General features: G+C 31.7%; 3 protein-coding genes across 3 annotated transcripts; all 3 read left to right on the forward strand.

The window, feature by feature from the left end:
- The first annotated feature begins 1,878 nt into the window (after nucleotides 1-1,878).
- Nucleotides 1,879-3,187, forward strand: LOC105640720 (transcription factor MYB114). The gene is made up of 3 exons (XM_089715386.1): nucleotides 1,879-2,010; nucleotides 2,143-2,272; nucleotides 2,460-3,187. Exons 1-3 carry the CDS (start codon nucleotides 1,884-1,886, stop codon nucleotides 2,956-2,958), a joined length of 756 nt encoding a protein of 251 aa, XP_089571512.1. The 5' UTR covers nucleotides 1,879-1,883; the 3' UTR covers nucleotides 2,959-3,187.
- Nucleotides 3,188-5,742: 2,555 nt separating this feature from the next.
- On the forward strand, nucleotides 5,743-8,051 carry LOC149493009 (transcription factor MYB114-like). Its single transcript, XM_089715387.1, has 3 exons — nucleotides 5,743-5,899; nucleotides 6,041-6,170; nucleotides 7,356-8,051. The coding sequence occupies exons 1-3, from the start codon at nucleotides 5,782-5,784 to the stop codon at nucleotides 7,837-7,839; spliced, it is 732 nt and encodes a 243-aa protein (XP_089571513.1). The 5' UTR covers nucleotides 5,743-5,781; the 3' UTR covers nucleotides 7,840-8,051.
- Nucleotides 8,052-14,298: 6,247 nt separating this feature from the next.
- Nucleotides 14,299-16,034, forward strand: LOC149493010 (uncharacterized). Its single transcript, XM_089726686.1, has 2 exons — nucleotides 14,299-15,516; nucleotides 15,894-16,034. Exons 1-2 carry the CDS (start codon nucleotides 14,400-14,402, stop codon nucleotides 15,929-15,931), a joined length of 1,155 nt encoding a protein of 384 aa, XP_089582812.1. The 5' UTR covers nucleotides 14,299-14,399; the 3' UTR covers nucleotides 15,932-16,034.
- Nucleotides 16,035-18,109: the final 2,075 nt, after the last annotated feature.

Consider the following 18,109-nt stretch of genomic DNA (forward strand, 5'->3'; position numbering starts at 1 on the left):
TAGAGTTGTAAACGTGTCGAGCTGAGTTCGAATCTGTCAGGCTCAAAACTCGGCTTGAAACTTAATAAGCCTGACAATTTTAAGCTCGAGCTCGATTCGATGCTAGATGCTCGAATAAATTTTATATATATATAAGTTCGATAAAACTTGACGAGCTTTCGAACTTAATATCATTAAATTCAAGTTCCATTCGAGCTAAACTTTTCTAACTTTTTTTGAACCGAACTCGAACAGCTCGGGAGCTGGCTCTATCTCGGTTAATTTATACCCATAGTCCTAACATACCCGATGGCTAATAGTTCAATGAGTGGGTTCAGGTAAGACCATACTGATTTATCTATCTATTCATTACTCTCCAGAGAAAATAGAGCTACCTTACTTAGACGCTAGCTAAGAAGTACTTGTCTGCAGTCTAAGATCAAGGTTTTGTCTACCCGACACTGTTCTAGATACGTAGGAGTGAAGAGCAAACTCTAATTCTGTGCGAGTGTGAGGATTTTCCTCGCGAAGTACAAAAAAAAGTAGTACTTTTAAAGGTAATAATCAATATTTTGACGCACACACAGCCGCACTTGAGCCAAGGGAAGGAATGGGTCTCCCTGAGATTTTGAAAAAAAAAATAAAGAGAACAATTGAGTAATTTCTAAAAATGAAAAAGATAAACCCTATTTAACTTTTGTAACTTCATCACTTTCTTAATTATTGGTCTTCATAGTCGACTAACTCTCAATTTAATAATTGTTGATTTCTCATAATACTTTATAATGTAGGGAGTTTAAGAAATTAATTTTGGGTCATATTGTTCTATTTAATTGCATATTGTATCCAATCAAAAGTAGTATTTAATAAATTAATTAATTTTGCAATAGAAAGCATAAATTTTAAATTGCATCTAATGATAATATTTTTATTATTATAATTATGGAATGATATTTTAAAAGAAAATCATCATTGCAAAAAATCATCAGTATCATCAGTCAATCAAACTATTTAAGTTGTTTAGTTAGCATCACCTGAGCAAGTCATTGTTAAAGAACTTGAATTTGATATAGAAAACATTCCTTCTTATCCAAGATTTGTTACCTAACATAATGAGTTATTACTTGCATAATGTTAAAGATTAGGTACGTCTAGCTTGCTTACTAAAAGTTCCATGAACTGTCAATGGTTCTATGGTGACTTGCAATGAAATATATGTACTTGCAAGTATTGACTATGAAATTATTATAAGTAAGTTTCAATTAACGAAAATAGTCAACGATTATTATAATTCAATTATAACAGTTTACTTTTTTTTTAAAGAATTTTCATCACTTATATTTATGTATATTATTTTTGTAAATTATATATTTTAATTGGCCTTTCTCAATGAAGTTTCTGGCTATGTGACTATATTTATACATAAATATATAAGGAATGAATGTACCTATTTATTTTTTATGTTTAAATTCAATATAAAATTTATTATGACAAAACAAATTAATTAAAGCCGCATGCAAGCAATGTTGGCCAATGATATGAGAGCCAAAATTCATTGGTAATCGTACGCAAGTGGATGTCGTTGGTTCCAAAAAAAAAAAAAACTTAACCGACTGAATCTATTAATCCAACCATGAATCAAATTAATAAAATAAAAATTTTTATTAAAATGATAATATTTTTAACCACAGCTAGAAAAAAATAATGTTTTAAAATTTTCTAGTTTAACTGAATTCCTTCGTGAGTTGGCCATAAACCCTGTATAGAGAAGTATAATTCAATACAAACTTAACCATTTGGAACGCTTGATATTGGTTGGTGAAACAACCCATCAAGTCGAGACTACACCTTTTATATATAGTGGTTGTATTGGCCTTTTAGGGCAGGACGTATATTGTATACCCATGGAGAGTCCTCTAACAGACGGAGTAGTTAGAAAGGGTGCTTGGACTCCTGCTGAAGACGACCTTCTCAGAAGCTGCATTCAAATACATGGAGAAGGCAAATGGCATGAAGTCCCTTCAAAAGCTGGTTCTCTCTCTTTCTCTTTCTATCTCTCTATATATTTTTTATTTTTGAAAAACATTAATGTATGCCAGCAAATAATTAAGGATATCAAGTCGTAGGAATTTAACCGGAAGTTATATGTATAAAATATTGCAGGGTTGAACAGATGCAGGAAAAGTTGTAGATTAAGGTGGTTAAACTATCTTAAACCAGACATTAAAAGAGAAAAATTCACTTCAGATGAGATTGACCTAATGGCCAGGCTTCACAACCTACTGGGAAATAGGTAACTCAAATTTAATATTTGTCTATACAGTCTTATAGTACTACTATTCACTTTTAATCAGAGATTTTTTTTATGTGAATAGAATTGTATTGCTACTAATATTAATATTAAATTTGTCTTTTGACAGCTTTTTAATTTATTGTAGTGTACTTATGAATTAAATCTGACAAATTCACGGTTTATGCAGATGGTCACTAATAGCTGGCAGACTACCAGGAAGAACAGAAAATGATGTAAAGAATTTCTGGAACACCCATATGCGTAAGGAGCTGAAGCCTAGTAATCCTCATTGTGAGGAAGACGACGAGAAAGGCAAGACAGTAAAAATAATAAAGCCTCGACCCTGTAAAATCTCAAAAGATATATCTTTATTTACTGCAACCGCAAAAGATAAAGATCACCGTCAAAATGACAACGGTAGTGATAATAATGACTATGGCAAGGGTTCTGTGCCTGTTGCATTTCCAACATTAGATAATAAATATGATAATGAAATAAATAATAATCGTTCAAACACCACAAACCCTTTTGCAGGAGAAAGTGCCCCCACATTCTTTGAAGGGGAGAGCACCGGTAAGGAAAATGAATGGTGGAGTAAATTTTCTTTTGACGAGGAAACCAGGAATAGTAAATTTTCTTTTGACGAGGAAACCTGGAATTTTTTCTTCAATGAAGAACAGGAATAATCTTTGATGGGATTGAGATGGACATGGGAATTATGGGATTTCCAGATGTTTAACTTTCCTGGTTTAGCTTGTATAAAGTTAAATTTGTATGTATGATTAGGCTATTAGGAGTTAAAGTTACTTTCTTTTTGATTTTAGTAACTACTTCTATGTTTTAGAATAACTTAATCTGGGTGCATTGAAGTCCTATCAATTCGGGTTTAATCCTCGATTATATTAAGTTTTTTTGCTGGACTCTATTAATCAATAAATAAAAATTTATTTGCAGATAAAAAAAAAGCTTTTATATTATATTTTTTTTATTAATTTGAGATTCATTTTCATATTCATAATTTCATAGTTCTAGAAACAACATAAAAACAAATAATTAAGAGTTTTTATTTATTTATATCATATTGATATGTGATCACTTATTAATTGGAGTAGTTGAGTGAGAATATGTATAAAAATTAATTAGTCATATCCCGGAGCATTATGTGGATGAATAGTTATCTTGTTATTTAAAAAAATATTAATAATATCATTAGTTTCATTAATTATTAAAAATGATGTAACTGTTTTATTACTTTGAAACAATACATATTAATGATTTATTAATTATATTAATTTATTATTGAAAAATTGAATAACATGTCATTAATTATATTAATTCTAGCACGTTAAATTAGAAAATAATCAGAATTTTAAAAAAAAAAAATTAATGATGCTAAATAACATCATAATATACTAAGAATATGACTTAAAGGTATATTTTTTTATGATAAAAAGAACTTAAATATGTTTTTTTGGCTTATATATTTTGAATAATTATGAATTTGAAAATAAAAAAAATATTTTTTTTACTAAAATAGATATACGTTTTGAACAACTCAATTTATTAGAGTACTTATAAACGTGTTTAAAAAATTAATTTTATTTTTTTGTCAACTTTAAAAAAAATAGATTATTGCAGAAAACGTGAATTTGAGTTAGTTTTAATAGAACTTTTTATTGAAATAAGTTCGTTTTATTAGATTGAATTCTTGCAGAAAACGTGATTGAATTTGATGTATAAGATTGAATTCACGTCTTTTTGTGATTGAAATAAGTTAGTTTTATTAAAAGATCAACCTTATAAATCGTAACCAACCTTAGCTGGAACTGATTTTAACTTGATAAATTTGATGCTATAACTTAGAAGGCTACAACTAAGAATGACAATAGGATCAAATGAACCAGAAATCAAGAATCGGAGAGCAAACTCAATATGAGAGATAATAAAAGAAGACGACATCATTCGGATTCGAGGTTGAAAAAACAAACAAAGCCCACAAGGCAAACAGAAAAAGGAAATGATAAGAACAATATATTAATACCTTACAATCAAATATCAAATGGTTTGGAAAAGAGAAAAAATAGATAAACAAAACGTGCAATTCAAAATCCACCAAATCCGGTGTTGTTTTGATAACTCTGAGTTTGGTACTATTTTGAGTGATTATAGAGTTTTATTAGCTTTTAGGCTAAATATGGCTGTTAGATGGATTAAAGACAAGCGAATTTATTACTATGCTCATTTCCAAATATGGAATAACGTTACATATTGTTTGCTATCGTATTATGGCAATTAATGAAATAAGTTCATTTTTTTGCTTTCAAAAAAAAAAAAAAAATCCACCCAATCCATATGTGAACTGAAAAAGAAAAAATACTAGTAAAGAACTTTGATGAGATAAAACATTCTAACGGCTAGGGTGGATATGGCCACAGACAAGCCACTGAGCTCATTACAGGTCGAAGTTGGTACTCAATTCGAACAATAAAACCTTCGAGCCTAGCTGAGCTTGCTTGTTCAAGAAATGAGATAATGACTAGGGTTCAGAGAGAAGAGACAAGAAGAGATGAAGAAGAGAGTGGGTGGCGTGAGGTTTTCCATTGATGAAAAAAAAAGAAGATTTAGAAATGGCTTTAAGATTAGGTATTAATTCAATCGTTTTGCTTAACAAAAATTTTGATCCGATGGTGACTGCGTCTTAAATTTTAAATATTTTGAATAAGAAAACAAATTTTACAAAAACCCAATAGTTAGCCAGAATAAAATAAAATGAAAACACTTAATTAAATAGGATTCATGACACTACTTATGAATCAAATTATTAAAAATAAAAAATTTATAAAAATTGCTCGTACTTCATCATTTTTTCCTAATATTTGGTCAAAAATACACTTGTTCAAATAAAATTTTATATTTTCATTGATTTGGTAGATATGATAAAAGTATGGATTTGGTTTTTCTTGTAAAGACATTTCATGCAACTTGGAGAATTAAAAAAGGAGTAAGAAAAATATTTGCTTAGCCTGAGTCTGTGGGTCCATTTGTGGTCTAAACAAATAAGATTCTAAAAAGTGTGATGATATATATATTTTTTTAAGTATATGGTTAAAATATTCTCATTCCAGTAAGATGCTTTTTATTAGTTTGGTGGAACGTTGACCGGGGCTATCTAAAATTTTTGACATTTGAGAAAAATGTACCAACAATGGCCCCACTTATGGACCAGAGTACATTGGCAAAAAAAAACAAACTTCTGTCCCACAGTTATGTGGCGCGATTTGTGCCCTGAATCACTGCTTCAATGATAAAACAAATAAAACTGCAAGCAAACATTCTTGGCAAATAATGATTGGTAACTCGCAAGTGGTTGCCTTGGCAACACGTAAAAACAAACTTAATAATTTGGAGCGTTGGATATCGGTTGGTGACATAACCCACCGAGACTACAGCTTATATGTGTAGTGGTTGTTTGATCTTTTAGGACAGGACATGTATTGTATTGTATACCCATGGGGAGCCCTCCACCAGTTAGAAGAGGTGCTTGGACTCCTGCAGAAGACGACCTTCTCAGAAGCTGCATTCAAAGACATGGAGAAGGCCAATGGCACAAAGTCCCTTCAAGAGCTGGTTCTCTCTCTTTCTCTTTCTATCTATATATATATATTGAAAAACATTAATGTATGCCTGAAAATAATTAAGAATAATCAAGTTGTAGGATTTTAACTCGAAGTTATGTATATATATATAATATGTATAGTATTATTGCAGGGTTGAACAGATGCAGGAAAAGTTGTAGATTAAGGTGGTTAAACTATCTTAAACCAGACATTAAAAGAGGAGAATTCACATCAGACGAGATTGACCTAATGATCAGGCTTCACAACCTACTGGGAAACAGGCAACTCAAATTTAATACTTGTCTATACACTCTCATAGTACTTTTTTTTAGTGGCCGAATGAAGGAAAAAATTTAGCTTTTTCGGGAAACTAGACCCCAGCTATAAGACTACCTATTTGCACCAATCCAGTACTGGACCCGGCTTAAATGGTTGGGATGACTAAAAAATAATTTTACTAATTATATGGAGTAAAAAATAAAATATTTCTTTTTATAGAAACTTTCACACTAAAGATTTTAAATTTTTTTTAATTTGGGGGCCCACAGCCCCTCCCAGACCCCTTGGTCGGTCCCTGCATGCATCCTAATTTTGATAAACTAAATGAAAGAATCTGGAGAATCTCGACATAGATAGAAGAGTAAGAACCTTCTTGAGATAAGATGGTAATTTTTATAGTCATAAATAATTAGCCTAAACAAAATATAATTGATCCTCAATTATTCAAATTTTAGCAAAACCAAGAATTTCCACTGCACTGCCCTTCTCCTTTGCCTTAACCTTTCTTCTTCAATTTGGTAAGAGCAACTGTCTCTTGTCCCATAAATCATACAAAGCTGATGGCAAGTGTTAATCTATAGTGCGATCCTTTCCCGAATCGCTGACAAGGATGCTGCTATCTGTTCATTTGTTTATTTTTCTCTTTTTTCATTTTTCAGTCTTCACCACATCGGACCAATAAAAGCAAGCCCAAACCTGAGAGAGCCAAAGAACAAACCAAAAACACCATCCTACAAAACCAGAATGGGCAGCAAAGAAACCCAAACTGAAGAGTTATGTATACTTCTTCAATATTCGATATCAATTTTCTTTTAACAAATTCTCCCTACTAGGAATTTTGTTCATTAAAGCCTTCCAAGCAAATAAACGCAATATCGATGGGATAAAAGAAGTCCATAGCAATTTCAAGTTAAAAGAGGTAGGGAATCCACCTACTTCATTTTCTTCAGTCAAAGCATGTAACTTTTTTTAACAGAAAAAGTACATTTTTTATCATAGAACCAAATATACAGTCTTATAGTACTACTAATGACTTTTAATTAAATATTATCTTATGTGAATAGAATAGTAATCTACTAATTAAATTTTTTTCTTTTGACAGCTTTTAGATTTTTCTGTTGAAAGAAGTAATTCATTGTAGTGCACTTATGAACTAAATCTGACCAATTCACATTTTATTGAAGCAGATGGTCACTAATAGCTGGCAGACTACCAGGACGAACACCAAATGATGTAAAGAATTTCTGGAACACCCATATGCGTAGGAAGCTGAAGCCTAGTAGTCCTTATTGTAAGGAAGATGATGTGAAAGGCAAAACAGTAAAAATAATAAAGCCTCGACCCCGTAAACTCTCAAACAATACATCTTTATTTACTGCAAATGTTAGTAATAATCTTGACAATGGGAAGGCTTCTGTGCCTGTTGCATTTCCACCATTAGATAATAAGGATGATAATAAAATAAATAATCAATCGAACACCACAAACACTTTTGCAGGAGCAAATGCCCCTACATTCTTTGAAGGGGAGAGCAGTAGTAAGCAAAATGATTGGTGGAGTAACTTTTCTTTTGATGAGGAAATCTTGAATCTTTTCCACAATGAAGAACAAGAATTAATCTATGACGGGATTGAGATGGATATAGGAATTATGGGAAGTCAAGATCTTTAACTTTCCTGGTGTAGCTTGTATATATAGAGTTAAATTTGTAAGTAAAATTCGGTTTTTAGAAGTTAAAGTTACTTTCTTATTGATTGGTTGTAGTAACAGTATAACTGATCACTTAGTCTGGGAGCACGTGGAGCGCCTATTGGCTCGAGTTTAATCCTCGATTATATTAAGTTTTTCTTAAATTTTATTAATCAATAAAATAAAAATTTATTTGCCGATAAAAAATTACTTCTATATTATAATTTTTTTTATTAATTATAGATTTTGTTTAGAATTCATGTTCATAATTCTAGAAACAACACTAAAACAAATAATTAAAAGTATGCATAAAAAAACAAATAATTAAAAGTTTTTATTGTTGTGTGATCACTTAAATTTAATTTGAGTAGTTGACTGAGAATATGTATATAAATTAACTTACTCATATCTATGTGCATTATGCGGATGTACAATTTTATTATTATTTGGAAAGTATTATTTATTAATTATTAAAATGATTAAACGTTTTATTACTTTGAAACAATATAAATTAATGGTTTATTAATTCTATTAATTATTGAAACAAAATTGAATAACATATCATTAATGATATTAATTCTAGCATCATTTTAAATTAGAGAACCTTAAATTAGAAAAGAAACAAAAAAATTTTAAAAAATTTCATGATGCTAAGAATATGGCTTGAAAGTATATTTTCTATGGCAATTGGAACTTGAAATATAGCATCGAGGAAACCCTATTTGTTTCTTATAGAAAAGTTTAGCCAGAAAGAACGTTTCTAAGAAGAGAAATTGGTTGCAATCAACTTTGGAGAGACAACAACAAAATTATGGTTCTCAGAAGGATGCGAAAATAAGGTGAAGAAGCATCCTCAACCGGATTGGAGCAATTAGGAGGAGTTCCCATTTGAGAAAGAAGAAACACTAGAAATTGGAAAAAGATGAAATCGAAAGATGAGAATCTCAGAAAAACTTGTGAACAACAAGCAATTGAAACTAAGTAACCAATCAATCGAAGAGATCTACCAATCGACGAAGAAAATCAAACAAAGAACACCAATTGATCAACCAAAGCACTGGATACTTGGAAAAATCTCATTCTAAGAAAAGAAACTTAGAAATTCCAGTGGAAAAATCAGAATAAAGTTCGAAAAACAGGGAAAAGATTGATAATGGGAACAAGAAATGATCGAAAGTAAAGAACTTTAATGAGATAAAACATTCAACAGCTAGGATGGATATAGCCACAGACAAGCCAGAGAACTCGTTATAGATCGGAGTTGGCACTCGATTCGAACGGTAAAACCTTCGAGCCTACGCTTGATGAAGAAATGAGATAATGATTAGGGCTTCAGAGAGAAGAGTCAAAAAGAGATGAAAAAGAGGGTGGATGGCGTGAGGTTTTCTGTTAATGAAAAAAAAAAACCAGGTTAAAAATGGCTTTCAGATTAGGGTATTAATTCAATGGTTGTGATTGACATAAATTTTAATCTAATAGTAAATGAAGGCGAAAAGACTCTTGTCTTTATTATATTATATCCCCAGCAGGTTAACTGCCTCTTAAGTTATAAATAGTTTACATAAGAAAACAAATTATACAAAAATGAAGAGTTGGCCACAATAAAATAATATGAAAATATTTGTCTAAACCGCTTTTACGACTCTACCTATATATTAAACCAATGAAAATGAAAATTTTTTAAAAATTATTCATATTCTTTTCTTAATATTTGGTTAGAAATATCTTCTCGTTTTAACAAAAATTTTTATTTTTGTAAATTTGATAGAAGGCTATCGTGTCATAAAGCGTGATTTGGTTTTTCATCTAAAGACATTTCGCCGAGGGAGAGGATGCAGGACATATACGTAGGAAAGGAGAGAGAAAAATTTCCTACATATTTACCTCTAAAAATAACAAGGGTATTTAGGACTTTACATTGACAAAAAATATTGTGCCCTCAATGACTACTCCTATGATAAAAGAAATTAGGTTTGACTACTCCTATGATAAAAGAAATTAGGTTTAATGATAGTGGATGCCTTGGCTCCACCCAAAAACAAACTTAACAACTTGGAACGTTGGATATTGGTTGTATGGACCTTTTAGGGCAGGACATTTATTGTATTGTGTACCCATGGGGAGCAAGTTGGAGTTACGGGCAACTATCGGTTCATTTTGAATCGAAATTGAACTGTAATCAAACCGTATTGTAGATAAACTGAAACTGCATCGAAATAGTCGGTTCAAAATTTTGAATCAAAACCTGCGGTTCAACGGTCAGTTAAGGTTTATGTGAATGTTAAAATCTGAATCTGAACCATCTATTAACCGGCAATTTCGATCCGGTTCGAACCAAAAATTTTTTATTTTTATTTTCAAAATAATAATCACTTAGCCTATTTTATATATCTCTTAAAATCTCAATAATATTTTACTCAATAATATACTTTTACTTAAGTTTTTTTTTTTAAATACACTTTACTTTAAAAGTTAAAAATCTAAAAAGTAAAATGGTAAAAAAAGAGAACAATATTTAGTCTAAACTTATATTGTTTTTAACTTTTTTTTTTACCCTTTTAAATTGTTTGCTAAGTTTAAAATTACATTCTTTTGAAGCATTTTTGAAAATTTTCTTATAATTTATTTAATTAATAACATTTAAACAAAATAAAGTGATAACTTATTTAATTATTTTATAAAATTAATTAATTTTATTTTTATATGAGTATGAGCATTCTAAAATTTATTTAAAATAAAATTTCCTAATATTTTTTAAACTCATATTAATATTAAAATTACATTCTTTTGAAGCATTTTTGAAAATTTTCTTATAATTTATTTAATTAATAACATTTAAACAAAATAAAGTGATAACTTATTTAATTATTTTATAAAATTAATTAATTTTATTTTTATATGAGTATGAGCATTCTAAAATTTATTTAAAATAAAATTTCCTAATATTTTTTAAACTCATATTAATATTTTTGAAAGAAAGATGTAATGTTAGAACTAATTTTTTTTACAAAAAAAAACATATATCACTGGAAACCATGATCGGAACCGCATCGGAATCGGACCGAAACCGGCAGTTCAATGGCCGGTTCAAATTCACATTTTAAAAATTTTAAACCATCTGTTTCATGAATCAGAACCGGCGGTTCAATGAACCCGCTATACTTATTCGGAGTAGTTAGAAAAGTTGCAGAAGACGACATTATCAGAACCTGCATTCAAAGACATGGAGAAGGGCAATTAATGGCACAAAGTCCCTTCTTCAAGAGCTGGTTCTCTCTCTTTTTATTTATATATTTCTGAAAAACATTACTGTATGCCTGCAAAAACACCATAAATCCCTTTTCAGGACAAAGTGGGCCCACATTCTTTAAAGGGGGAGCAGTAGCAAGGAAAATGATTAGTGGTGTACCTTTTCTTTTGACGAGGAACCTTTTCTTCAATAAAGAACAAGAACTACTCTTTGATGGGATTGAGGTGGATATGGGAATTCAGGGATGTCAAGATTTTCAACGCTCCATTTAATATAAATAAATTTAAAATATAAAATTTATTTATAAATAAATTATAATAAAATTCATTTGTGAATAAATTTTCATGTTTGGTATCATTAATTTAAAATATATTATTCGATTGACTTCCACATAATTATTTATGCATTTATTAAATTCATAATTTAAAATTTATTTTCATTTGTTTCCTAATGGTTAGTCTATCAATTAGATCCTTTATCCATAGAATAAAGTATCTAGACATTTTTTCTTCATATTTTGATTCTTATAATTTCACAAAAATAAATAATAAATACCAATTATATTTATATTATGTTATACAATTTTTTATATTTTTATTAAAATAAATATATAAACAAAAAATATTAATAATTTAATTTAGGGGTAAATGTATATTTAACTCGAATCTCTCTCCTTAATAGTAAAAAAATGCTAAAAAATATTAAAATAAAAAACAATAATAAGAAAATATTTTTCTAAAAAAATAAAAGTTTTAAATAGTGTTGGTGAAGTTTGATAAAATAAATAAGTTAAATAAGTAAAAAATTAAAAAATTGACTTTGTACAAGTAGAAGGTAATGTTGTCATAAAAACTTGGAATTGCTTAGTTTTATTTCATTTGGAAATTTCACCTATTTTTATGAAATTTGGCATAATTATATTCAATTCTATAGAATCAAATTCCTAAAATTGAAATCTACATTTTTTTATTCCAAACACAAAAATATGGTTTCTAAACAAAGTCCACAAAATTTCTAGTTTAGTTTGTATAAAAATAAATTTGTATGTACAATTGGGTTATTAGAAGTTCAAGTTACTTTCTTGTTGATTTTAGTAAGTACTTTTGTGTTTTAGTATAACTGAGTTAGTCTGGGTGTGTGAAGTCCTATTAGCTCTGGTTTAATCCTTGAAAAGTTAGAGGTAAATTGGGTAAGAGTGTAGAATTCATGAGATGAAAATGTGTGATATAGGTTTACTTAGGTCAACCAAAGCTAAAAGGTTAGTATAGACCAATTAGTTAATTAACTTATCACTCTTATGTCCATTATGGATTTATTATTTAGCCAATGTGGAGAGCTTGAATTGAAACGCAGCAATGGTGAACTCAGGAATAACTGAACTGGGCTCGACCAGCTCTTATACCATATTACAAATTAAAATGGTGGAGGTAAATTGGATAAGAAGTTAGAACCATGAGATGAAATGTGTGATATGCGTTTACTTGGGCTTAGGTCAACCATTTTAACCAATGCTAAAAAATTAATACTAACCAATTAGCTAGCTAGCTTGAAAATGTTAATACTAACCAATTAGTTAGTTAGCTTGTCACTATTATACATATATTGTGGATTTATTATTTAGTCGACGTGGGATTCTTAGCATAAGAATGGCAATTAAACCAAATAAATGAAACAATAATCACACCAATAAGATCCTCCCAAATTTTGTTCAACTCAAAGAAATAATAATCAATAGATTTTGTACCTCGAGTGGTGGTACACAAAAGATGCTAAAGATGGCATACACGAGCATCATCCAGCATTATTTATTCCAAATTAATTTTGCTTCATCGAGATAAAACACAGTCGAAGCGATTAAAGACAAAACAGACTTCAGTAGCCAAGCAACAACCAAATTGTTGCACCTCGTCCATGGTAGATACAAAAGGATCATCCGGTGAAGGCCTTAAAAAATAGAACCGTTGAGAAACTACTATTTGTTTCTTATAGAAACATTTAGCCATAAAGAATGTTTCCAATGAGAAAAATTGGATGTAGTCAACTCTAGGGAGACAACAACATAACTATGGTTCGTAGAAGGATGCCAAAAATAAGGTGAAGAAGCATCCTCGACAGGATTGGAGAAATTAGGAGTACGAGTTCCCATTTGAGAAGGGAGAAATGATTGAAGAATAAAATTAAAAGGATTTCTATTTTGCGTCTTAGATGAAATGAGCGGACTAGAATTCTAGAAATTGGGAAAAGATGAAATCGAGAGATGAGAACCTCAAAAAAACCTGTGAAAAAAAACAATTGAAACTAAGTAACCAATCAATTAAAGAAATCTACCAATCGACGAAGGATATCAAACAAAGAACACCAATCGATCAACCAAAGCACTGGAACTTGGAAAAATCCCTTTTTAGGAAAAGAAACTTAGAAATTCCAGCAGAAGAATCAGAATAAAGATCGAAAAACATAGAAAAGACTGATAAAGGGAACAAGAAATAATCGAAAGTAAAATTTCTCTGGAGAAATCAAAAGATTCTTCGAATAACATAAAAAATTAAAAGAAACCGGAAGAGGAATCTAGAAAGAATAAAATCATCTAAAGAACACAATTACGATGAAAACTAAGAAGAGAGAAAAATGCTTCGATACCATGTTATTAAACAGAATAATTAGAAAAATGAATCTTACTGACTTCATTAATTGAGAATAACACGCGCGCACGTGCGCGCACACACACGCATATATATATATATATATATGTGTTTACAAAGCTAAGCTAAGTAATATGTGTTTACAACTTGTAGCATGTTCTTCTCTTAGCTTGATACAAACAAAGCCCCAAAGGCAACCAGAAAAAGGAAATTATCAAAATACTACATTAATACCTTACAATTAATCAAATAAATTGGGAGATAAAAATAAATAAAATGTTCAATTCAAAATACACCAAATGCATATGTGAGTAGAAAAAAATAGTAAAGAACTTTAATGAGATAATGTCGGATGAAGAGAAAAAGTAGGGATCAGAATCATAGTTCATCATTTCCCTGTCAACTAACCTGTACACACAGTAAAAGTAAAAATCATGTTAGGTGGAACTTTAGGAGTAATTAGAGCCGTAATTAGTGGATAGTTAGAAGCAGTTTGTATATTAAAACAATGTAATCTTTACAGAAAAAAAAGAACAATTTTTCCCTCTGTGAAACATGGTATCAGAGCTGGTGTTTTTCAGTCAGAACTGACTGAACACATTTAGCTCATCACCTACCTTCTGACTTACCTGAAATAACCAAATATCATCATGTCTGATGATAGTGTTCATACCTCGGGTCTCAACGACGAAGACCTGACAAGAATTGCAAACCTGATTAATACCCAAAACCAGAAACAAACCATTTCAGATAACCTCACCATCAATGTCAAATTAAATAGCCAAAATTATGCAATATGGTCACGTATGATGAAAGTAGCTATTGGGGGAAAATCAAAAAAATTGTTAAACCACATCACTGAAGCTGCTACACCTCCATCCGCTGGAGATCCACATTTTGAAAAGTGGGAACAAGAAGATTTGATTGTGTTCTCATGGTTAATTCAGAACATGGAACCACAACTAGCAAACAACTTAACAGAGTATTCCACAGCTAAAGATTTGTGGAATGCTCTTGTTATCACATATAGCAGTGGGAAAGATAAATTACAGATATTTGATCTACATACCAGAGCAAACAGCATGAAACAGGGATCATCAACACTAGAAGAATTCTGGCTCACCATGCAAGGAATATGGGGGGAGATCGATCGCAGGGAGCCTAATCCGATGACATGCTCAACAGATATCGCGACATACAACAAAGTCAAACAAGAACAAAAACTATTTCAATTCTTAAATGGAATAGATCACCTGTATGATCAGATCAAAAGGGAAATCCTCAGATCGGAGCATCTTCCCTCAGCTGAAGCCGCCTACGCCTCTGTTCGGAAAGAAGCCGCCCGATTGAACATCATGGGACCAGCTAACAGAGAATCGCTATCACAGGGCATAGGCGACGGATTTGTCATCATCGGGAAGAAAGAAGCAAGTGAAGCAACTGGTGTAGGACTCGTCGCGCGTGGCCAGCGGCGGTCAGAACCAAGAAACGATGGTTCATCATCCCGTCCAGATAAATCGAGACTCAAGTGCTCTTATTGTGGGATGAGCAAACACACAAAAGATCAATGCTTCGAATTAATTGGCTATCCAGAATGGTGGAACGAGAATCACCGAAACAAGGGCACAAAGACCAGCAAAGCAGCCGCCGCCGTGGGTAACCTAGAGGCTGCCAGCAGCGGTGGCGACAGCAGAGGAGGTCAGAATGAGAGAGGAGCGATGGGGATGGTGGCGGCACAAAATGAAAGGGCAGATGGAACCCTAGAAGGTGAAGGAAAAAGAATGGGGTCATTTAACATAAAACCCCAAGGAAAGTATGAGAAATGCCCCAAATCTTTTGAAAATAATAATAAACAGACAAGAAAAGATAATCGCTGGATTTTTGACTGTGGTGCTACTGATACAATGACTTTTGAGGCGGCTGACATAATAGCACCATTAAAACCAAAAAAAACCCATGTCCAAACTGCAAATGGGAGCACTGCAACCGTAGAAGGAGCAGGATCTGTTGAAATTTCACCGACATTAAAAATATCAAATTGTCTTTATGTTCCCTCATTGTCTCATAAATTGTTGTCGATTAGTCATGTGACAAAGGAATTAAATTGTACTGTACTAATGCATCCTACCTTTTGTATTTTACAGGATATCAGGAGCGGGAAGATTATTGGATGTGGCACTGAGCATCATGGATTGTATTATGTGGATGAAGTGGCCCAACACGGTAATGTAATGCTGGCTCACGGAACTACTGAACGGGAAGCTTGGCTTTGGCACCGACGACTGGGACATCCATCCATAGGTTATTTAAGTCTGTCGTTTGAAGAAATCACTTTATGGTCTTAAACAGTCTCCAAGAGCTTGGTTTGGAAGATTTACAATTGTAATGAAGAAATATGATTTTAAACAAAGTAATTCAGATCATACATTATTCCTTAAGCAAAGGGGTAATCTTATTACTTGTTTAATTATCTACGTTGATGATATGATTATTACAGGAAATGATGATGAAGAAATGTCAAAACTGAGAAGGAACTTATTCACTGAATTCGAAATGAAAGACTTAGGAGCACTGAAGTACTTCCTTGGAATTGAAGTATTGAGATCAACAAGTGGAATTTTTATATGTCAAAAGAAGTATACTCTGGATTTCTTGGCAGAAATAGGAATGGTTGACTGCAAGCCAGCTGACACGCCTATTGCAACAAATCATGGACTTCAGATAGTAGAAGGAGCAGAATCGGTTGATAAAGAAAAGTATCAACGACTAGTTGGAAAATTAATTTATCTTTCACACACTCGACCAGACATAGCATATGCAGTTGGAGTAGTAAGTCAGTTCATGCACAGACCTCAAACTGATCATATGAATGCAGTGTTAAGAATCATCAAGTACTTAAAGGGCACGTCTAGTCAAGGAATTCTGTTTAAACGGAATGGGCACTTGGATATACAAGGTTATACTGATGCAGACTGGGCAGGTAGTCATATTGATCGCAGATCTACTTCAGGCTACTTCACGTTTGTTGGCGGAAACTTAGTCACATGGAGAAGTAAGAAACAGAAAGTTGTAGCATTGTCTAGTGCAGAGGCAGAGTTTCGAGGAATAGCTCGTGGTCTAACTGAAATTCTTTGGCTAAGGAAATTGTTAAGTGAGATTGGTTTTCCTCCATCTGGAGCAAGTAAAATTATGTGTGATAATAGAGCTGCGATCAGCATTTCAGAAAATCCTGTTCAACATGATAGGACCAAGCACGTTGAAATTGATAGACACTTCATCAAAGAAAAACTAGAAGCAGGAATTGTGGAATTGCCGTTTGTTCGATCTGAAGACCAGTTGGCAGATATTTTGACAAAAGCAGTTAATGGAAATTCCTTTCATAACGTATTGAACAAGTTAAGTATTGGAGATCCCACTACTCAACTTGAGGGGGAGTGTCGGATGAAGAGAAAAAGTAGGGATCAGAATCATAGTTCATCATTTCCCTGTCAACTAACCTGTACACACAGTAAAAGTAAAAATCATGTTAGGTGGAACTTTAGGAGTAATTAGAGCCGTAATTAGTGGATAGTTAGAAGCAGTTTGTATATTAAAACAATGTAATCTTTACAGAAAAAAAAGAACAATTTTTCCCTCTGTGAAACAGATAAAACATTCAACAACTAGATATAGTCACGGACAAGCCAGAGAGCTCGTTATAGGTTGGATTTGGCACTCGATTCGAACAGTAAAACCTTCGAGCCTACGTTTGTTGAAGAAATGAGATAATGATTAGAGTTCCAAAGAAAAGAGTCAAAAAGAGATGAAGAAGAGGGTGGGTGGCGTGAGGTTTCCTGTTAATGAAAAAAATGGCTTTAAGATTAGGGTATTGATTCAATAGCTGTGATTAACAAAAATTTGATTAAATTTTAAATAGTTTATAGAATAAAATAAATTATGCAAAACGAAGAGGTTGCTAGAATAAAACAAAATGAAACTGCTTGCGTCTATAACTCTCTATGTTCTAAACTAATGAAAATAAGAATTTTTTAAAAATTATTTCTACTCAATGTGATAAGGGGGATCTTGTTTTTCATCTAAAGACATTTCATGGAGGTAAAAGACAAGGGAAATAAATACAGGGAAGGAGAGAAAACTTTCCTACATATTTACCTCTGAAAAATAACAAGGGTATTTAGGACTTTACATTGACAAAAAAAAAATCTTTTATGCCGCACTTATGTGGCGCAATTTGCTACCTCAAAATCACTACTCCTATGATAAAACAAATTAGGAATGCAAAGCAATCATATTGTTGGCTAATGATATGAGAGCCAAAAGTCATTGATAACTCTAAGGCAAAGAAGGATATAAAACGCGG

The sequence above is a fragment of the Jatropha curcas genome, chromosome 10 (assembly GCF_041381405.1).
Source record: "Jatropha curcas cultivar XTBG-Jc1 chromosome 10, XTBG_Jcur_1.0, whole genome shotgun sequence".
Classification (NCBI taxonomy): domain Eukaryota; kingdom Viridiplantae; phylum Streptophyta; class Magnoliopsida; order Malpighiales; family Euphorbiaceae; genus Jatropha; species Jatropha curcas.